The 23,498-nt window shown below is 38.5% G+C and overlaps 1 protein-coding gene across 1 annotated transcript in view; it reads right to left on the reverse strand.

Annotated features, from left to right (window-relative positions):
- TMEM47 (transmembrane protein 47) overlaps positions 1-16,744 on the reverse strand; it is a 29,308-nt gene extending 12,564 nt beyond the window's left edge. Inside the window, exon 1 of the mRNA XM_032286196.1 lies at positions 16,225-16,744. Within this exon, the coding sequence (XP_032142087.1) occupies positions 16,225-16,450 (226 nt within the window). The 5' untranslated portion in view covers positions 16,451-16,744. The remainder of the gene's footprint in view (positions 1-16,224) is intronic.
- Between the last annotated feature and the right edge of the window lie 6,754 nt (positions 16,745-23,498).

Genomic DNA, 23,498 nt, shown 5'->3' on the forward strand with positions numbered 1-23,498 from the left:
TCTGAAGTTTTTATTTGCCTCTCCTCCACTCCCTCTAAAACAACTCCCCATCAAATTAGCATCAGGGATATTGTTTTTCTTCCTCTTCTTTTTTATTTGATTCTAATTTCACTGCTGTATTTATCATCACAGGTATGGTTTCTGACATTAAGTATGCCCAGAGAGCCAGAATGGACTCTGAATGGCTGCTCGGTCCCTTCATTCACACACAGAAACAGTAAGCATACAACTTAACTATGTGCAGGGCTCTGTTCACAGACACTTCCAGAGAGATTCTCACACTCTCAGCAACACGTAAACCTTACTGAAATCTACTTGTCATTTCTTATAAAACAAAAATGTAGACATAGTATGATGAAAAACTGGCCCATTTTACATTCATAAGAATGGTAAAATATTCTCTCAGAAGAGACAGCAAATCTATGAAAGTACTATACAGGTTGGGAAGCATCATGTAAAATGATATTGTGGAGAGGAGCAGTTGCTTAAAAGCGCCAAACTGCTTCTTCTGACCCTGAGTTTAATGTATGTGTAGAAAATGCAAATAGATTTTGATCTATGGTTAAATTGCAATGGATTTTGTCCTAAGTCCAGAAGTCATAATGTTTTGATGCTTCCCGCTGAAATTATCCCTCCACAAAGCATCCAAAATGCACTCTTTGTTATGGTGGGATAAAGGATGAGCAGAAGAACTGACAATACCCTAAGATTTTCTTTTATTTATATTTGTGTATTCCAGCCTCAAGCATCCTCTTCCACATCCTCTCCTCCCACGAAGTTGTGGATGCTTCTCAGGCTCTCAACTAGAACTTGTGCTGCAATCAGGAAACAAACAAACAAGGGGAAAATAGAACAAATCCACATTTCTTTAAATATAAAGATGAATCACAACAAAGTGGAGAGCATCTTTTTAATGCCAGCTATTTGTAAGAAAGCCATACAACTTCAAACAAAAGTATAGCTAGCTTTTAACTAGAAGTTTAAAGGATAGTCATACTAGGCTTGTTTATTCCATAACAGCATGTAGCTTTGAATTAAAAAGCCAGAAAAAAATAGTCCTTACATTTGAAGTCTCTAAATTTCTTGGGAAAAGTTTATACAAGTGCACAATTGTACTGTACTTTGGCATGATGGAATTCCATCTGAAAACAGGTGTGTAAATTGAAATTTCTGAATTTAAAAAATCAAAGACTTATATAAAAGTGTACAATGAAAAGAATAAAATCCATCCATCCATCCATCCATCCATCCAATTCCTGGAGAGTTTGATTTAAAAGCCTATGCTGAGTATGTTCTAGTTGGTCTATTACTTTTATAGAATGATTATCACTGTCAGCAACTTCCCCTAAATTATTTTATATAAGTAAAGACTTTAAAGCATTGACTTCATTTAAATCAAAATGTTACTAAATATTTAGCCACATAAAATATCTTAAAATGAAAGTGCAACAGATTGCTTTTTCCTGATAAGCTCTTTCACATAGCTCAACGTGAAAAAATGCCACACATTTGATTCTTCACTTTCAGCCACAAGTCAAACAGGAATTAATTTGGTCACTTTTCTTGATTTTAAATATCCTAAAAAAATAGCTAAAATACACATTGTTTTACATTTTGTCAAAATAGACTAAGGTGAAAATGTTAAGCAAACTTTCCCTACAAATGGCTAGATGATAAATATTTTTGGATTTTTGAGTTATGGTCTCTTTTGTACCCACTCAACTCTGCCCGATAGTATGAAAGCAGCCATAGATAGTATGTAAACAAGCTGGCTGTACCCCAATAAAACTTATTATTTTTGAGACAGTCTCACTCTGTCACCCAGGCGAGAGTGCAGTGGCGTAGTCTTGGCTCACTGCAACCTCCGTCTTCCAGATTCAAGTGATTCTCACGCCTCAGCCTCCTGAGTAGCAGGGATTACAGGCACGTGCCACCATGCCCGGCTAATTTTTGTATTTTTAATAGAGACCGGATTTCACCATGTTGGTCAGGCTGGTCTCAAACTCCTGACTTCAAGTGATCTACCTGCCATGGCCTTCCAAAGTGCTGGGATTACAGGCATGAGCCACCATGCCTGGCCCCAATAAAACTTAATCTAGCAAAACAGGTGGTGGGTTGGTTTGAACCCTATGGCTGAGTTGCTGTTTGATAACCTCTATACTTTACACAGCATTTCAAATGTGGAACTTTTTTCTAGGTAAAGACCTCTTAAACTACAAAACACAGAATGGAGTCAATTTAATAAATGAATAATACAGGAGTGCAAAGTGATGCTTATCCAATATAGCAACAGAAAATTCCAAAAAAATCCTAATTGCATATTGTTACATTTCCTCAATATAGCAATTCTTCATTTCATTTGGAAAACCAGTAAAATGCTATAGTAGAAAGCACCAACAGAATAAAAATTAGTAAAAGGGACTAGAACCTAACCAGAAAAAGAACCTCTTACAGTTATCTACTTCCAAAAAGTAAATAAACATCATCAGTTTTGGATTTTCTTCTAAATGTTCTACATTTATTTTCAGCACTGAAGTTGTAGCTAATGATAAAGTTACCCTAGATGTAAAGTCCACAGGGAGAATCATCAGCATTACCACTGCTGTGATACTGATATCTTTCCTTTGGTCCACAAGCAGAGATAGGTCTGCTTAAACAGAAAAGACATTTTCTTCTCCAAAAGAAACTAGAAATGGGCCATGACTGCCACTGTTCTGGCCAAAACCTGGGGCTTAGACTGGATTACTGAGGCTATATCCCTGGTGAATGGTGCCAAGTTTTAGAATTGTTGTCATTATATCCATTTGGAATGATTCGCTCAGGCCAGTTGCCCAGAACCAAAACTTTAAATTGCTGATCAGTTTAACCTCAATCAGGAAGCTGAAAAAGTGGTTTGATATGGCTACCATTAGTTAAGGAGGTCCAAGGTGCATTTCATGGTTCAGTGTGGGGTATTCTGGAGCTGCAAACAGGGCCTGTGGCATCGTATCTCTTTCAGTAAACAACTAGAATCCATTGTCCAAATAATAGCGCTAGCCTAAGAGGTGAACTAAAATCAGAGACCCTGTAGATCAGCCAGTTACCATTTCCCTCTCTCTTACTGAACAAGACTAGGATATGGGGAGTAAAAAACAGTGAAAAATGTTTTACAGACACCTGCTAATGACCATCAAAATAATAAGCAGGGCTTTATACTGACACAGTTAGACAGATAATTACTTAGCATCCGAAGTCCAATACTAGATTTGGCAAGTATACATATTATAAGACTTGGACAATGTTATAGTAATATTACAAGTGGCCAGAAAACTTGTTCTACCCTGACTTGTCCACTAAAAGATTTGCACGCCACAAGTACGTGCTAATCTACAGTGTTGGCAAAACATATTAAAATTTCATAAAGTTCTCTGTTTCCAGCACCATTTCTTTAAAAACATCATGCATTTTAAGTTTTCACAATCAGTTAATTTTTATATCAATCTTAGTTCTCCAATTACGGCCCTCACAGTATTTAGTCAGATGAGGTGTTAAGAGTCTGTAAAGGTTTATTACTCTGCATTAGTCTTCTACCTTTCTAGAAATAATATACCAATACTATAGTGGAACAGTAAACATAAACCAGTCCTGCAGAACATCAATGACCATGGCGCTATTTTACAAATTGCAGTGCTCTGCACAATTAAAACTGGCTATTGTTCAATGTCAGGCCAGCTGATTGGAAATCTGAGTTTGGTTTCTAAGACCACAGAGAACAGGTGATCATCAGTTTTGAGGAAATAACATACATCCCTGGCTGATAAATTGGTGAGGGGTCAAATGAGTTGGGAGGCGTGTTTTGAATCTGAAAACCAAATCTGAAATCAGGCTGCCATGTTATGTGTCAGGTTTTCTCAAGAGAATTTTGGCAAAATTGACACAGTGACACACTGGGGGCATTCAAACTACACCTGAAGAAGTGGAGGCTCAAGATAAGTGTATGCTTCTCCATTAGTATTTTCTATAACAGAAAAAAAAAAGACCCTCCATGAAAATAAATACACATAATGTTATATTCCCTTTGCAGTTACAGAATAAAAATCAGGAAGTCCCTATGGTACAACATCAAGTTCAACATTAAGATGCAACTCAGGAACTGGTTTCAAGTCCTCTTTCAAGGTATTTTTATTAGCCGGCATCAGAGTTTCCAATGTCTATAAATGCTTTAGTATTCTGCAGACTTGTGCTGACTTACTTCAGCAGTGCAACATATAAGACTGGTCTGAAATCACCACTGCATTATGAAAATTCTACAGACCACATTCTAACTGTCCAATTGGAGAATTATCATTCCCTTAGGTAATCCATGATGAAACGTCACTTCCAATTTTCAGAAAAGGCAAAATCTTAGGAAGGATACGTTTTCCATATTTTTGAGTCAAGGGTAATCACAAAACCAGTTCCAAAAGCTTTCTGCCTCAGCCTACCTCATTTAGAAACCTATAACTTGTCAAACACCAGCTAATTTACCTCTGTAGCTATTGTTTATATGCTGAGATTCATTCTACTCTATGTAAATCCCTGAGTACACAATGGCTATTTCCTTTTGAAAATTAGACATAATTAAAAATGAATGAAAAAACAAGTTTTGAACCTTATAAACAGAAGTCCTATAGTTTAGGTGGATATGTCCCTCAATGTATTCCACTGTTTTTATGGATGATTCTCACTTTTCTATAATTCTCATCACAAATTAAAACACTGATTTTTAACAACTTTTATAATCATGTTCACATTTGTCAGACTGGTACTTGTATTTTTATCTTTGAACTTCTCCAAAAGGAAATTACATTAACCAAAATGATATCTATAACTGCAATAAAATAATTCACTAGACAGAACAGTGATTTTTACCTCTCATCTTGACTTATAAGTAATATACAAATTCTCCCTAATTCACCCAAACTAGATTATTTTCACTTATTCCCAGCAAACATTCAGCTTTTCCAAATACTTGCATTCATTTGTAGGACATACTTGTAGCAAAACATTTAAATTATATTATCGAGAACTTAGTTAACTTAGTATTGCCAATCCCATTCTATCTATCATCAGGAACTGGAAATACTGGGATGGTTTAGTATTAAAGGAAATAAACAAAGCTCAGATACAGAAGAATATTTCAAACTCACATTCCCTAAATGATCCATCTATTCATCAACGACTATATCTTTTCCCCAACTAGCTCACTTTGTCTGAAATTATGGCATTTAATTATTTTCACTAAATGTAACTAAAGAATTTATCTTAATATTAATGCTACATATGTCTGAGTTTGGATACAAAGGCTGTATCTTCATATACAAAGAATAGAATTCTATTTTGTATAGAACCATAAACTTAGCCTAAATACTTCCAAAGGTATCAAATAATCTACTTAACTTTTAAAAGTTAGTCTGCATGTGGCTAATGAAGTGGAAAACTGAAACCGTTACTGAGGCAGTTGAAATCTTGGTTTATTGGCTAAGTTGCATTCTGGCCTAAATCCGTCAATACTCCATTAATTTTCCACCACTCTGTGATGCAGACACAGAGAGAGGCAGCCAAATGAATTCTGATTCTAATTTCGATAATTAAAATAACCACTTTTTTTAGTAAAACAACTGACAACGAAACTACCATTTTTCATTTGCAAAGAAATACTTAAGGCAAGTAACTATTTGTATTTTATAAAATGAAAACCAATATAAACACTATGTGTGCAGTGATGCACAAAGCAAAGTAGATGTCTGCAAAAGCAACTATGTAAGATATCCATAGTAGTAATCAGGTTGGCAACAATTCGATTTCCAGTACTACCCTTTAGGCCCATTCACAGATAAAGATTGCCTCCAAAGTATGGTGCTAACCTGATTTTAAACTACAGAGGTAAATGACCTCAGGTAAACATCCAAATAGATGATGCAATAACCCTAATGACCAAAACGTATGTTGATTTTGCCAAATTTTGGAAAGTCCCAGTTGTACAAAATGCCAGATGGGTTACTAGTTTTTAACATATGACAGTTTCATTCAAGATCTTGCAGTTGTTTTATGTTGATGTTAGAAAAAAATATGCATACCTTTTTTTTAACAAAGGAACATTTTAGCTGGTTCGCAGAATTCTATCTTAGACAATTCAGTGGAAATTAATAATATAAACACAATAATATATGGTGTTTTTTCCCTCAAATAAAACCATTGAATATAGTATTTAGCAAAGAGCCTTGCTGTTAAAGCAAGTTCCAGTAATTGGACAAAAAGAAAGACGCTATCACCTCTAGTTACTGCTCTTTCTTACCATGCACCATCTTTGAAAGCTTTCATTAGCATTTGATGGTAACTAGTGTTACCGAACAGGTACTGGTATTTTTCAATAATAATTTCTAATTATGGTATTTCTATAAAGTTGTGATTACTTTGGTATTTTGAACATTGTTCTTTTTTTACTCTTTGAAAAAAACCTAAATAGGTTACCACGTGGAAAACTTCATTATTTTGAAAAGCAGAAAGAAAATCTACCACTCCAGGATTAGGAGTGGGTGAACTTCCTTTAAGCAACTAAAATTACTATGATGGATTTAGGAGAGCTAACAATAATCAAAGAGTAGAATGAAGTAAGCCAGACAGCCACCCACAATCAGTATTCAATACCCCTTTAGTAAATATGGAGGAATAAAATTGGCAAAGCTAGTATTCCCACCAGCTTCTTCTGCCCTGCTGCAGAAGTAGAACTTTTGTTTCCTCCTTCACAGCACTTCATACATTTATTTAATCATTAATAATTTGTTTAAAAGACACCATTTGTTTCACTTATTGTGTTATTCTCACTACCTTCCACAATGCCTTGAACACAGACTGATTGGCTGACCCTGGTAGAAAATCAATTAATATGTTTCAATGAAGCTAACTCATTGGGTACATGTGAGAAGATGGGAAAATGGAGGGAAGCATTCAAATGTTCCTCCCTTTAAGTTACCTAGAGGCGCTAAGAATAGATTCCAGGCTTCATTCACAGAGCATTATTACCAGCATTCCGGTGAATATTTGGTTTAGGGACTTGAAAAGTGACAGCAATAAAATCTTCTTTGATGAAAATTTGAGTTCCTTTGTGGCTGTCCCCTTTTATGTACAGAGAATAAGTAATTCAGGGGTCTCAACTTCTATCTTTTAACATCTTTTTGCCTAATAAACATACATTTTGAACAGAAACTATAAATATTTGTAATATCTTGAAAAACGGCTTATTAAAATAGCATTTTAAACCTCACAGCAGTCAATAAGCTGATAGAGACAAAGGTGATACAGATATTTGTTCCTTGTTCTTTAGAAGACCATGAATGTTTTGTTGCACATTTTCAAAATGAGAGTCTTTGGCGTCCATGATTAGAATAGAAAATTGATTATCTACGAGTGTCCCCAAATCACACATAAACCTAGGAGTAAATACGTTAAGAAAAAGTGTCCTTGTGTAATTTTCAGGGAAGATGAACCAATAGCTTGAAAAGATTAGTAAAATATAACTGTCAGTACCTTTAATGTATGAGGTTGAAATTCTGCTGAAAGAGCATTCAATCTTTTTTTTTATAAATTCATAATACTTATTTTTAATAAAGCCAGAATGCAATTAAATTGTTGAATGAAAATTAATATTCATTTAATCAATTTAAGAAACTTACAGGGCTGACTTCCACATACTTTTGGAATTATTTTTCAACTTAAAATTAAGCCGTTGGTAGCCAAGCTGAGAGCCAAATAAGGAAGGCGATCCCATTTGCAACTGCCACAAAAAGAATAAAATATCTAGGAATGCAGATAATCAGGGTGGTGAAAGACCTACAGGGATAATTATAAAACTGCTCAAAGAAAGCACAGAAGACACAAACGAATGGAAAAACATTCCATGCTCATGAACAGGAAGAATCAATAGCATTAACATGGCCATATTGCCCAAAGGAATTTACAAATTCAATGCTATTCCTATCAAACTACCAATGGAATTCCTCACAAAACTAGAAAACCTATTTTAAAATTCATATGGAACAACAACAACAAAAGGCAATCCTAAACAAAAAGAACAAAGCTGGTGGCATCACATTACCTGACTTCAAACTATACAACAGAGCTATAGTAACTAAAGCAGCATGGTACTCGTACTACAAAACAGGCATATGGACATAAACAGAATAGACAGCCCAGAAATAAGGCTGTACACCTAGAAACATGATCTTTGACAAAGTTGACAAACACAAGCAATGGAGAAAAGTCTCCCTATTCAACAAATGATGCTGGGACAATCGCTAGGCATAGACAGAAGATTGAAACTGGACCCCTTTTTTACACCATATACAAAATCAACTGAAGGTAGGTTACCAATTTAAATGTAAAACTCAAAACTGTAAACTATTAATTACGTTGTCAGCCCTAGAAGACAAGGTAGGCAATATCATCCTGGACATAGGAATGGGCAAAGATTTCATAAGAAAGACACCAAAAGCAATTGCAACAAAAGCAAGAAATGAAAAATTGGATCAGTTAAAGTTAAGAGCTACTGCACAGCAAAATAAACCATCAACAGAGTACACAACCTACAAAATGAGATAAAATATTTGCAAGCTATGCATCTGACAAAGGTCTAATAGCCAGCATCTATAAGGAACTTACAAATTTACAAGAGAAAAATAATCAATCCCATTAAGAATGGGCAAAGAACATGAACAGACACTTTTCAGAAGAAGACATATATGTGTCCAATAAGCATATGAATAAAAAGGTCAATATCACTGAGCATTAGAGAAATGCAAATCAAAATCACAATGAGATACCATCTCACAGCAGTCAGAATGGCCACTATTAAAAAGTCAATAAATAACAGATGCTGGTAAGGTTTTGGAGAAAAGGGAACACTTATACACAGTTAGTGGGAGTGTACGTTAGTTTATCCATTACAGAAAGCAGTGTGGTGATTCCTCAAAGACCTAAAAAAGAACCACCATTCAACTCAGTAATCCCATTACTGGATATGTATCCAAATGAATAGAAATTGTTCTACCATAAAGACACATGGAGGAGAATATTCTTTGCAGCACTACTCGCAATAGCAGACTTGGAATGAATTTAAATTCCCATCAATGACAGATGGGATGAAGAAAATGTGGTACATATACACCATGGAATACTATGCAGCCAGAAAAAAACATGAGAGGCTGTGCATTTTGTAGGAACAAAATGTAGGAGCTGGAGCCTATCATCCTCAGTACACTAACGCAGGAACAGAAAACCTAATACAGCATGTTCTCATTTGTAAGTGGGAGCTAAATGATGAGAACTCAAGAACACAAAGAAGGGAATAACAGACACTGGGGTCTACTTGAGGGTTGAGGGTGGGAGGAGGGAGAGGAGGAAAAATAATAACTATTGGGTACTAGGCTTAATACCTGTGTGATAAAATAAACTGTACAAGAAACCCCAGTGACGTGAGTTTACCTATATAAAAAACCTGCACAAGTACCCCTGAACCTAAAATAAAAGTTAAAAAAAAATAAAATTAAGCCATTGTTTTAAAGTACCCCATCATGGAGAAACTTAAAATAGAAGTGTTTATTTTTAAGGACACGTCATGGTAAAAATGTAAATTTTGATGGTAATAAATATCTAAAATGTATTTATCAGCATATATAATTTTGTTTTCAGACTTTAATTCCATGTGAAATCAAATCATACATAATAATCTTACAAAAAGTGGGCAGCTATTTCACATGCAGTCCTTCACCTCTTCATCCAAACTTCCATACATGACAGCATTCAACAATCCTTCAAACACCTAGTCACAGTTATCTCCAATTACAGAACATTTTAAAAACCAATCCTTCAAAAATACTATGGTTAAATGTACCCTCTCTATTGAATCTTTAACATTGCATCCTTCCTCATTTTTCTTATTCATGTAATAAATGTGATTAGACTGGATTATGTTAAAAACCTTATCTATTTTAAACACGTTGCAACTCTGTGATTCAATACATAGGCAGTAGTCAAGAGAAGACGTATGTTATTAAAACACAGGAAAAGGAAACAAAAAGTAATTCAAACTCCAACACTCCTCTAGCACTATAAAACTTGCATCAGATGCATTCATGACTTTCTAAAAAAAGAGTAAAATTTTATCACACAACATGAAGTAGCATATTACAGTCCAGATTCACAATCAGTTTGAGCCTTGGTTGTCTGAGATGAAAGCAAAGATAATGGAAGGTTTTATATGTATCTCTGTATTTGTGGAAAAGTTAGGTTCTTGAGTTCATTTCATCTCACATCTAAGTACACGTAACCAGTCATTAAAGCCACATGCTGGCTGAGGGAAGTTTTTGTCCCAGTCAGACTTTATTAATAAACTCGATTCAAAGTTCTTACGTACAGAAACTATAAAACAAAGACAAAGTTGTTCGCTATTTGTTTTGCTGTTCTTCAAAGGCAATAAGGAGTGCAGATTTGCAGTTGGACTCAGCGTCAGACTATATGCTCCAAACATGGCCCAACAGCAACTCCTATCCCACATTCTTTTCTACAATGTGACCTTGCCACTGCAACATCAAAAAATGGCTTTCAATTCTCCTTCCCTCAAATCCAAGCTGGCCATATGGCTCCTCTGTAACCAACTGAATGTGGTAGAAAAGATGTGTGATTTCTCAGCCTAGTTGAAAGAGAGCACTCTTGCCCTGTGGGAACCATTCAATGTAAGAATTACAACTGTCCTGAGACCATAATGCTAGAAAGGCCACCTGTAGGCATTCCAGGGAACTTCACAGCTTTGCCTAGTTATCTCACAGCTTTCCCTACCAAGGTGCCAAGCCGATGAGTGAAATCATTTGGAAACTGATCCTACAGTTCCAGATGTTCTGATTCCTAGCCATTCAAGTTATCTTCAGCAAGGGTTCCAGCCATCCATCCTCATTATGTCCTATCTGAATTCCTGACCCAAAGAATTCATAATAAAATGGTTATTTTACACAACTAACTTTTGTTGTGGTTAGTTTCGCAGCATTAGCAACTGCAACACTCTTGGTAAGAATCTGTCTTTATCACCTGTTAATTGAGACCTTGGTAATCTTACAAAAATCCAAAGTTTCCTCAATAATACATAAGAATAACTTTAGCTACCTTGCAAGTTTATTGTGACATTGGGAATAACTGAGGTGTCTGGCCTGTAATAGTACTGAATAAAAGGATAATAGTTTTGTGATCATGATTTACCAATAGCATTGTTAAATGCTAGGTAATGCATGTCAAAATTTAAATTTGAAATTAACAAAGTACTTCATTATGCAATTCATTATGTAATGCAGAGATTTTACTACTTAAGGGGGAAAATTTTCAATTATTGAAAAATAAATCACTGGGTTTTTCTGAATATATAACCAAGAAGAAACATAACAGTAAGAAACAGGTACTTTCATATATTTAATCTTTATGATAAACCATTTGAGGACATTAAGTTGTATGAGGTCACATGATTGGTAAGTGGCCAAGTTCAAGTCAGTTCGAATCCAATGCCTCATGTATTTTCCAAAATACTACTCTGGTCTGACACAGAATTATAATTTAGCATAGCTCACACGGAAGTCTGTTGTAGTATTTATTTAATTATTCAGTTAGTTATTTGGGGGTAGCCCTCGGAACCAGAAGAGGTTCAGAGAGCTCCCTGCTATGGTATTTAGGTTAGGTATTCCAGAGACTTATTTTGAAGCATCTATATTTCTTTCACTAACATATCTAGTAGCACTGACTATATCTATGGTCTCTGTAAGTAGTCTTACTATTAAACAGAAACTTGCAGGAAATTTCTTGAACTGTATTCCTGACAGCAGGTAAAATCTATTTCTTGAGATACGCTTTTGTTTGTTTTTGTTTTGTTTTGAAATGTTTTATTAAAGGCCAGGCTTTTCCCACACCCATCAAATCCCTTAGCTGCCAAGACTGAGCTAAGTGGCTCCCTGGGGATTACAATTCTTCTATGAATGTGAGCAAAAGAGAAATTATATCTGTTCACAAATTAAAATGTCCTTTGTAAAAGCAAATCTAAGGAACTTGAAAATCTAAAAGACATTAAAAGAAAATCATCAGGAAGATCTTGAAATAAGTTATAGTTGGTTTTCTCTGGCTTATCACAGTTGAGAAAGTTCTGGTGCTATCTGAAACTCTTAACTGTCCACCCGTCTATGCTATGTAGGTTAAACAAAACTGCATTTATTCTTCTTACGGTCTTTTCAAGGAAGCCAGAAGATGGTATTAACAGTAGTAACCTCCAGGTTTGCTGAGCTATTTGTAAAAATGCATCAATATCAACACATGTCAAGCAACAAGCTGAACGTTCCCTAGAGCAAATCATGTTGTGAGGTTTCCTAAAGAAACTGTTTTCAAATTAAGGAATAAATGCAAAATGTGAACAGATGAAACATGTTTGAACTCAGAATCACTATATCTCAGATTTGCTAAGATTGTTTGCTAAGGTGATTAGGCAGTTTCCATTTACCTTTAACACCTAAGACAGGCTTTCTTATAAATTCCTTTTAAAGTAGATTTTTATATTAAATTTTACAAAAGATCTACATATAATGGACTCTAAAAAGAATTTGTCAATTCAAAATAGCAATATCCACCTGTTATTAGCGTACGGTATACTGCCATTTCAAAACTACCAGTGACTCATGTTACAAATGCAGTTATTTTTAGGATAGTATGTGAATGATGTTAACAATATCCCTTGAAAATGATACTATTTGATCAAGTATTTTGTGGATGAAGAAAACGGAAAAATGTATTTGTTATATCCCTGAATTACTGTTAGTGAAAGTGTTCATTTGGCCATCTGTATGTCCTTGCTTTTTGCTTAGTCAACAAATTACACAGACATCAAAAAGCAATCTGCTTTATATGAAATAGCTATATATTTACACATTTTAAAGAAGAAATGTAAAGTCTCCTTAGAGGTTACACAGCACATCTGATGTGGAATTTAGGGCATCAGCATTCTGTATACACTTCTACCAAACCTATTTACACTAAGGATTCTTGTAATTGCTATGGCTGTGAAACCCCAGCAACTATATCCTAGAAATAAAGTTAGCAAACTAAATGTGACTAAGCAGAAGTCTAAAATATTACTATAATTTGTGTGAGAATTAAGGTTTATTAAAAGTTTCCCCAAAACAGTTCTGGGGAAAACTATCTTTAGAAAGGAATTCTGTGGCCGGCAGCCATGTGAGTACTACATATTCTAAACTTCCTAACAAGCATACTTTATTTTTTTTTTCTCTTTCCACCATTAATGACAGTCAATTAGCTGCTTTTTCATATGTCTTTTCGGAACACTTAGAACTTAAGACGAGTGCCTAAACTGTCCTCCATACATTGAATTGGGACACCAGAGAAAAGCATTACGGCTGACAACCAGATTACTGATTCCTACTAGAAGAGCTGACGCAACCTTCAATACACCAGGACACAAGAGGCATGGTTCTACTTTTGCTTAAAATCATAAAACAGGTCATAAACAGCAAATGATGCACATCTGGTACCAAAATTAAAATGCAAGTTTAAAAATAATGGCTTAGGGGAAAGTTTCAGTAGAAACTGGGTCTAAGTAGGGCATACTATTGTGAGTAGAAACATTCCTGAAATGTTCCTTCAGTAAATACAGGCCTGCCTCTTCACAGCAGTTTTAAATCTAATTAAGACAAACATTTTTAATTAAGGCTTAAAGAGCCTGGTGAAGGGCCTTCAGTAAAATTGTCCTTGGTGGTTCCTCCCGAGGTAATTTATTTTGAGAGACAAAGAACTCGATCTCTGAAAATCTTCAGAGAAGACATTTCCCTCCCTGTTTTCTGCTACTCCACACAGCAAACAGACTGAAAAAAGCTGCCTGCCCTTTGGAACACACAAGCAATGCTGGTTTTGATTCAGTCGTTCCCCTTCCTTTCAAAAAACACTGGTGGAGAGAAGCTTCAAGTTCACATAACATAAGAAAGCAGATTCTGCCAAGTGGGGACACAGAGCAATTTTCCATATTTTGTTTCCTTTCCTCCACCCCCACCCTGCACCCCACCATCACCGTGGAGAGCAAAAATGAACTGCTATTATACACAGAAAGTCAAGAACTTGTTCCAGAAAACCTCTTACAAAACCATCTCTACTTTTTACCCACTTTCTTATGAATTCTACTTTATCTGGGCTGAAAACTATTTTTTTTTAGGCAAGATAAGATGAAAGCTGATTTTCAGAAACCCAAATAGAAATACACACTGGGCTATCAGTTTCAGCAAGGGGGTAGAATAAGTGGGGGAAAATCCCAAACTGGGCCTGCCTTTGATTTTTACTTTGCAGAGTGCTACTACCGCAATATTTGCATTAAGCTTGTGTCTCCATATTTCCTTGACTAGCGAGGAAAAAAAGCTGAGATAAATGGGTAGGGAGGCAATTAAGAAAAGATTAGCAAACACTGTATGCTGTTCTACAAACTGGAGCTGGCTTCTCCCCATTCCCTACATTCCTGGCCAAGAAAAAAGGATACTGGCCTGAAAAGCAAATGTGAGTTGAAACTGGTTTCTCTAACCTAGCTGAAAAGTCTTTATGCAATCAGGGGGGCTATTATTTCAGAAGACAGAGAAAAAGGGGCAAAGCATTCACGTTGCTAAGGAGACGTGCAGAAGCTGTCATGCCTACATAAATTTTATTATTGAAGAGGGGAAAGGAGATATTTTCGCCAAAGTTTATTTGGATCCCCTGGTTACGGAAGAAAGAAATTCTGCCGATTTATTTTATCTTTCGTTGTAAACAGCCAACCCAGAAAGAATTAAAGGACCTAAAAGTTGACCTCCTGCTGCCAACCAGTTCCCTCCACAGTGAATTAACCAACAAAGAGGAACCCCTTCAATGAGAATTTTGAGGTAATATCAAAGAAAAAGCCTTTTTTTTTTAAACACAAAATTAAATTTACAGAAGAAACTTAACCAAATTAATCTGTTATAACAGGAAACCAAAGACAAAGGAAAATCAGATTTTTGCGGCTTTTGTGTAATTTCAACTTTGTTATAACTTGAAACGTTTCCAGGAAGCCTTTATAAATAGTCCCAGAAAAGACAAGAAACTGGAAGGAATTTAATGAGTTTCTCAGATGTCTATGTGAATGAGTGAGTGAGAGAGAAAAATCGCCGGCAGGTCTTCTCCATTTATTCCCTTTTCTCTGCGCTGATACCAGCAGCTGAAGAATCAGATTTAGAAAGGAAAGCGTTTGTAGCAAGAAATCATAGGTTGACAGATTTCCGCTAAGGGCATAACTGGGGCGCCGGGGAGGGCAACTGGATGGTCAGGGAGGGAGTAAAGCAGTAAAGCCCCCTGGGACTGGTAGCCTCAGTTAGCTACCTTATTCTCCACTCCCCACCCCCATTCTTATCCACTGGCAGCTTTCAGCGCTGGCGGAATAAGGCACAACTTTCTAGGCATTTATGAGTAGCTCATGGAGAACAGAAAGGTCTGGAGGAGAGAAGAGTTACTTAGAGTGGCAGAGAAAAAAAAGGCAACTCACAATCAACGGCGGCATCACCAAAAAAGGAAAGGAAAATAAGCCTGTCTCTCTCCCAACTCTTCAAATCCATCAAAAATGTAAGGAAATAAAACGCGAACCGAAATACATTGGTGAAAACGCAGATAAGGTGGAGTGGAACCGGCAGAAATGTGAGCAGCAAGAGGTAAACCTAGGCAAATTCGTCGAGAGAGGAGGGAAAAAGGAGTGGGGAAGACCGAACGGAGAACCCCCGCAGCATCTCGGTGGAGTTGGGGAGTTTTTGCCTGCTTCTTTTTTAACGGGGGTGTGGAAGGCGTCGCATTTTTTACACAGCCACATGGCTCTCGCCTCAAATGATAACAAATACCCAAAATAGCGTACGTGTTACTCCAGAACAGGAGGAATGGCCACGGGGGAGGGAGAGGGCGTGGGCTGTCGCTTTAGGTTTGGCGACCAGGGATGGGGAGGGAAGAGGGTGGACGCCAGGGAGGTGGCTGGAGCCCCAGGATCCCAGAAGGGCCTGGACAGGGTGGGACGGGCGAGGGCAGGGGACGCGGAGAAGTGGGAACTAGCGGTGGCTGTCCTGGCAGTGGGGCTCGGGGCAGTCCGGGGCGGGAGGTAGGGGTCGCGGCGCGCCGGGTCCTCACCGCTGCTGAGCGTGGACTCGCAGTGCCAGCTGTCCAAGCTGGCGGGTTTCCGGCAGGACTCCCAGAGGGACAGGTAGTACTGGTGGTCGGCCGTGACCCAGGCCGGGCTCAGCACCGCCCCCAGGTCCAGACAGAGCGCCAGGAAGATGCACACCAGCCCGACCAGCTTCAACGGGGTCAGCACCGACACGCGCACCTCCTCCATGCCGCTGCCCGCCGAAGCCATTCCTGGGCGCTGCTGCCGCCCGCCCCGCCGCAGGCGAGGACGCCAGGCGGGTCCGGGGAGCTGGGAGCCCGACCTCCAGAGGGGGAAGTCACTGAGCCGCCACGCGCGACGACTCGCTCCCTCGGGTTTCTGCGCGCCCCCTGCCGCGAGGCCAAGGTGGGTCTGCAGAGGCGGCCGGCCTGGTGGGGGTCGTCGGCAGCCGCAGCGGCGTCGAGTCCACCGCGGACCTTCGCCGCCGGCCCCGCGCAGCGCTCTGCCAGCGCCCGCGCCCGCTCCGCCCCGCTCAGCCGGGCTCGCTCCGCCCCTGCCCCGCCCCGGGCTGAGGGAGGCGGTGCCGAACGGGGATGGGCGGAGGGCCGGCACCCGGAGGCTTCGGTTCCAGCTGTCTCAGGGCTGGAGGCTCGCGCCGGTCCCGCCCCTACCCCGCCCCTACCCCGCCCCTGGCCAGCGGGCGGAGCCCAGTGCCCGCCCGCGCCCCCGACTCGCAGCGCGCGGCAGTTCCTTGAAGCAGCCGTGCGCCCCGCCCGGCCCTCGCTGGCCCCCAGCCTCGCTGGCTTCAGGTCGCCGGGTCTCCCCCTTGGCTCAGTCACGTGGGTTTCCTTTTCTTAGGGAGCAGGAGTGAGCCGTTTTCTAGAAGGCGCCAGAGGTGGATTCCTAGGAGCCTGGAAGCAAGTACAGGTCCCCTCTCTCAGTGATGTAACATTACCCTCCCCAGCCAATTTCACGTCCTGAGAGATTTGGAGGAAGGACGAGAAAAGTAACTAAACGCATTTTGTCCTCTTTTCAAAACCAAGATGGGCCCAGGAGCCCCCTGGTTTTCCCATTTCCTCACTTCTCTGGCGAGCCTGCTGCCGTTTCTGTTCTCTGGGTTTGCCTGCTTTTGCGCCCCCTATGAAGGGCATTTGCTCTGGAAAGGCAGGCGCTAAAAAGGAAATGAGAGCTCCTGCAAAATGTGAAGTAAATCTTATTTGCACCTCCACTGCTCTGCCCTTTGGGTGCTGGCTAAAACCTTTATTAATTCCACTTTGCATTATGCCAAGCTGGATCTAATTCTCCTCCTGGGTATTAAGATGTCCTTGTCCTTAACAATATCTAGCCCAGGGCCTGCTATAGGAAAATTGATGTGTATATTTCCTAAATGGGAAACTAAGCAATCTAGAAATATATGTTGATCATCTAAGGGCTAAGGATTCAGCACAACAGGACATCATCCTGTTCTTAAGTAGATGCACCATATTTCCCCTTATATGTGAGGACTAAACACCTCTTGAAATTGTAATTGAAATTCTGTAATTGCCTAGTTCAGCAAATGATTGGTGGGTTATTTGTCTCTTGTAGCTCTTTAACACATCTCCATCTTTTCTATAAAAGAAAGAATTTATTGAATAGATAATTGGAAAGGGGCTATGTTTCCAGATCTTTAGTCATACCAAAAACTTGGTGAGACTCCCAAAACTGTGGTTAAGAGCTGAAGAATGCAAGAAACACGTTCTCTCTTTTATGAAACCCAATCCTCAATGTTGCAAGATTGCCTACTTTTGGTTTATAAAAATTATTTTCCCCCAACCACATCTTTCCATAGGTTAAACACATGTTGACTGAAGCAGCATTTTGGGTGTAAGAAACAATCGAGTTAGTGTCAAATGAGAACCAACCTAATGTAAAATTAATGCCTGGGCTTTTCTTATATTTACAATTCTGGGAACTTTTCTCCCACCTCTCAATCATTACGATGCTAATTATTGCAGGACCCTTAACAAAGAATGCCTAGAGCATCCAGAACTCACTAACCTCCAAATTCCAAAGGGCTTCTTGGCTTCTCAACTAGAAAGAAACGTAAGTGCATCTTCTCCTTAAAAACTTAGGGAACACTGAAAAATTTACAAACCGGGACAATTAATAGGCGACCAGGATTGTGTGACTGTTCTTTTATCTAGATTTATGTTTGTAGATTTATAATGTGTATTCAAAAGTAATAAGAAAATTTCTTGACTATGCTCTTAAAGATATAAAGAAATCTTTATTTTTCCTCCAACTTTTATCATCTTCTCTTTATTAAGTTTCTTTTCCAATTAGCCAGTAGCTTTTTAAAATTCTTTTTAAAATTCTGTTTAATGCAGGCTTTCTTTCCCTTCTACCCCTACCCTAACCCTCACCTCCACCCACATTTTTCCTTAATTTTTTCTGGCTTCTTCTCAACTGCTTACTTGAGTTACCTCATCCTTCTTTATACTACCTACAAAATTGTCTCTATGCTGTCTCCAAAATTAGAAAAGTAAACAGTTTTTAACAAAAAGCCAAATTTCCCTAAAAAAATTCTATTCCTCTATTAATAATTTATAGAATTTTGCACAACAGAAGGCCTGTCAACCATCCTTAATCCTCAATTTCGAAATACAACAAACTCTCAAACGTATTTTATTTTCTTTTCATACATTTGTAGGAAACTCAGGGGCAAAGGGACGCTTCCTCTTCACCTGCTGAAGGTTCACTGAAAATGAACTGAGAAAAGGCAGATTAACTGGGAAAAAAAATGCATAAAACTTATGTGCACAGGGAAAAAAAATCACAGGAGTGCAATTACCCAATAACCCAATGAGGTCCAGTTGCTTATATTCCCTTCTTGATAGAAAGAGAGATGGGGGGTGTAGGAGTAAATGATTGCCAGCGGAAACCGGGCCTAAAGATCAATGGCCTGGAACCAAGTACTTCTGAGTTCTGGGGAAGGTGGCATTTAGGTGAGGGGCAGAATGTCACTGTGAACAAAGGTTGTCTTGTAATGCAGATTGAGCCTCCCAGGTAATTTCTGAACCTCTCTGGAAAGGATAGATGAGAAGTCTGTTGGGACATGGTGAGAACTCCCAGTCTCTTCTGGGTGGTTAATCTTTCCTGGTTATTTGATGAGATTCCAAGGGAAGGGGTCTTAAGATAATTGCTTTTTTTTTTTTTGGAAAGGAGTTTTCTTAAATTTGGAAATTCCAGAGGGAATTCCTCCTGGTGCTTCAGAAAACAAGGAGAGCCAGAGAGGCAGGGAAAAGTGAGAGAGAGACCTTCAGGCTGATTCTTGAGTTCAGCACGTCAAAACATCGTATTTTGGGGTATCGTTTTATCATCCAAAAGACCATTAGGATGGCTAAATAGTAGAAAGAAGAGCTTTATTGGTGACATCAGTTTGCAAACTAGGAAGAAAAAGTCTCTGGCATGAGCCGAAGGTGCTCCCTTTTTGAATAGGAGAAGGACAGATTGGGTTTTATCCATCACAGGGTCCATGTTACACAATATAATCATACATATTCAGCAAGTTTGGAAGAAAAGCTATACTATACCTATTTATCAAAGGAGAAGAATGCATGCACAATGGGTAAACATATATATGTAACATCCCATGTTCACTTTGGGGCAGGGTCTTAGCATTAAAATGAGGTGGAATTTGGCTTTTTTTCTTTTTTTTTTTTTTTTGAGATGTGAGGCCTGAGTGCAGTGGCTCGATCTTGGCTCACTGCAACCTCTGCCTCCTGGGTTCAAGCGATTCTCCTCCCGCAGCCTTCTGAACAGCTAGGACTATAGGCACTTACCATCAAAAGGTGAACTACATGACACAAAGACAGTTTCTATGCAGCCTCTTATAAGCTGGCTGAAACTTGCTTAAGGTCTGTAATTGCTTATCAGAAAAGAATGTTTATAAGGCCCATACTATGTTCAATCAGAGTTGCAGTGGTCTGGGTTATAAATCAGAGTTAGCAGGAATCTGATAGCTCTTATTGTTTGGAAGTTCAGAGCAGTAGGAATTTGGAAATTTGTCATGCTAGCCAGGCCATGAACCCTAGACCTGTAAGTAATTTTGTTTCCTTAACCTTAGGGTTCATATTAGCTAATATAGGCGCATCTATTTATCAGATTAGAGCTTTATGATCTCCAACAGTGGAAAAACATATTTCAAACTGATGTGAGCCAACCATGGTTTCAATTTATCCCACTTAGCATGAAGAAATATGCAGGCACAGATCCTTTTGGCTGTTGTAAAATTTACAGTGTATGCACCATAGTATCCTTCAAATATCTGAAAAATCATGAATTGCCCAACATAGCTGGCCCCAGAAGTTTCATATAAAAGATGATAGAATTGGCTGGGTACAGTAGCTTATGCCTGTAACCCCAGCACTTGGGGAGGCCGAGGCGGATGGATCACATAAGGTCAGGAGCTGGAGACCAGCCTAGGCAATGTGGTGAAACCCTGTCTCTAATGAAAGTACAAAAATTAGCTGGGTGTGGTTGTGCATGCCTGTAATCCCAGCTACTCAGGAGGCTGACGCAGGAGAATCACTTGAACCCAGGAGGAAGAGGTGGCAAAGAGCTGAGATCGCGCCATTGCACTCCGGCCTGGGCAACACAGCGACACTGTCTCAAAAAAAAAAAAAAAAAAAAAAAAAGATGATAGACTTGTGTTTACCCAAAAGATGGGAAAAGTAGAATGAGAAATTCCAAAATTAGCAAACATTGAATGAAAACCTACCCCAAAATAGTATCTGAATACAAGTAGGTGGTAGCTGGGGTGGGAGGTGACAGTTAAGATTTATGTGTGTGTCTTATATATGTATCATATATGCGAGTGTGTGTGTGTGTGTGTGTGTGTGTGTGTGTGGCAGAAATAAAAAATAAAATAGACCCAGATTTGAGAAATGAGATTGAACTGTGAAGAAAATTCAAGTCCCTAGCCAAGGAGATTTAAGATCTCTTAAAAGCGATGGCTTTGCTGGCCCTGCACTGTCACATCACACAAAGGCCAGAAGCCACCTCCTTTACTTGAGGCTAGCTGAGGCACCATATCACAATAATTACCCCTGTCCTGGGACCTCATGAGCAAAGGCTAGCAATTAGAGTCCCACAGTACAGGAGCTCCATGAAAATTGGGTGTATGAGTTGTGTAGCCAGGGAAACACAGAAAGGAGTCTCTCACTAAACCCTGAAATAAAGGATGAGATCATCTCCAAGCTTGAAGCATTGAGGCCACAGAAACAGGTCAGTTATATGAGACATCAAGGTCAAATGGAAAAAACTGGAAAGTTCATCAGGGAATTGGAAGGTGTCATAGCTGGAGGTAGAAGGTGTGGAAGAGATGGGGGGGAGCACATTCCCAATGCTGAACTGGTCTCATGAGAGTAAAGAGGACTTATTTTCATGCTGTATCAGCCTATCAGCAAGGGTACCATCTCTGTGTTTTTCTAACAGTTGAAATATGTAACTACTAAGATTCAGTCATGTGGGATAAACCATTAAGGACTTAACCAATTAGGAAAGAAAAAATTATTTATTGTTTTCAGGGATAAGCCCAGCAAATCTCATACATTGTCCAAGTCCCCAAGTTGTCACTGTCACAGCAGCCACCAGCCACTGTCAATATTAAGCCCCTTTTTTAGTTGGCCAGTGGGAAGGTATCCTCCAGTTCTTCTAACGTCCATCCATATAGACTAGGATCTGCCCATTGGGTGCAGGGCCACCTAGTTGGGCTCTTTTATTTGTGCTTCTCCTCCCAAATCCTGGAAAGTTGTTGCTACACTGTAGATTTCAGCACTGGGATCACATCCACACATGCACTCGTTAGACCTCTTTGTTTTCAGCAATGAGGTCTAATTACCAATATTTATGGTAATTAATGATGGAAGAGAGAAAAAATTGAATGGAGGGACAGATTTCTTGGGAGAAAAAATATTCATTGAAAAATTAGAAATACAGTAGTCCTCCCATTATCTTCAGAAATATGTTTCAAGAATGCCAGTGGATGTCTGAAATCACAGATAGTACCTAACCATATATATAGTGTTTTTCTATGCATACATACCTTGGATAGAGTTTTACTTATAAATTAGGCACAATAAGAGATTAATAACAACTAATAAAATAGAACAATTATAACAATATACTATAATAAAAGTTATATGAATATAGTCTCTCTCAAAATATCTTACTGTACTATACTAACATATTTTCAGATTCTGGTTGTCCTTGAGTAACTGAAACTGAGGAAAGCAAGACTGTGAATAGTGTAACACCACTGTACCCATTGTTTGTCCAGTGGAACCAGTAATAATGTCAATAAGATACTTTAGGAATAAGAAAATGGAAAAGAGCACTTTAGAAGTTTATTCTCTTTACTGTACATTTATTCTTGAAGTCCACTCCAGAAAGACTGTAATTTGAGTGAAACCATACATAATATAATGAAGCCTACCTGATATTTATGATAATTAATGACATCAAGAGAGTTCCAGATTCTGGTGCATTCTTTCTCATTTCTGGGATTTCTTGTTGCATTGTTGCCAATTTTTTGGCTTAAAATTATCATAAATGGCTGAGATAGGTAATTGCTGTTTCTACTTTTATTCAAAAAAGCACATTTATAAAAATTACTAATCCTGCATCTAAAAATCTAAATTTTATCATTTTTTCTAATGTCTATTTTTAAAATGTACTATAATGTTGAATCAGTTAGATGTCAGTTGATAATATCACATAATTTAGTATTTACATTAGCTGTTGTTTTGATTTCAAGTTAATTGATGTTTTATAGCAGGATCTATGACCATAATAATATAGTCGTCTACAAAGAAAAAAGAAAATAAATCATGGAATTGGAAACACTAAAGGACATGAGAGGGAAAGGATGATTAGTTTTACAATATATATGCTCATTGTAATGAAAGATGTGTGCATCAGATGACCAGGAGGTAGGAATATGGGAAACTTAGACTATTCTCATTGGGACCAGTTTTAAATGCCTTTTCTATTGTCAAGCATTCATTTTCTTAACAATGGTTACATATAGGCACAACTGTTCTTCCACATTTATATTGTATTTGTACTCATTTAAAGCTATGTGAAGAAATAACCAGGTATATGTATACCAAGCACATTACTACTGCAGTTCTATTCTTTCAGTCTCTTTGCTTTTAGAACTACAAGTTACAACTTCTGGTAACCCTGGAGCAAGTGCATGCCTACCAACTTACTCTCATTATGGTGGAATTTTGGTCATCCTTGGACATTATCA

This window comes from Sapajus apella, unplaced genomic scaffold, assembly GCF_009761245.1.
Source record: "Sapajus apella isolate SASKATOON/1434 unplaced genomic scaffold, GSC_monkey_1.0 scaffold17, whole genome shotgun sequence".
Classification (NCBI taxonomy): domain Eukaryota; kingdom Metazoa; phylum Chordata; class Mammalia; order Primates; family Cebidae; genus Sapajus; species Sapajus apella.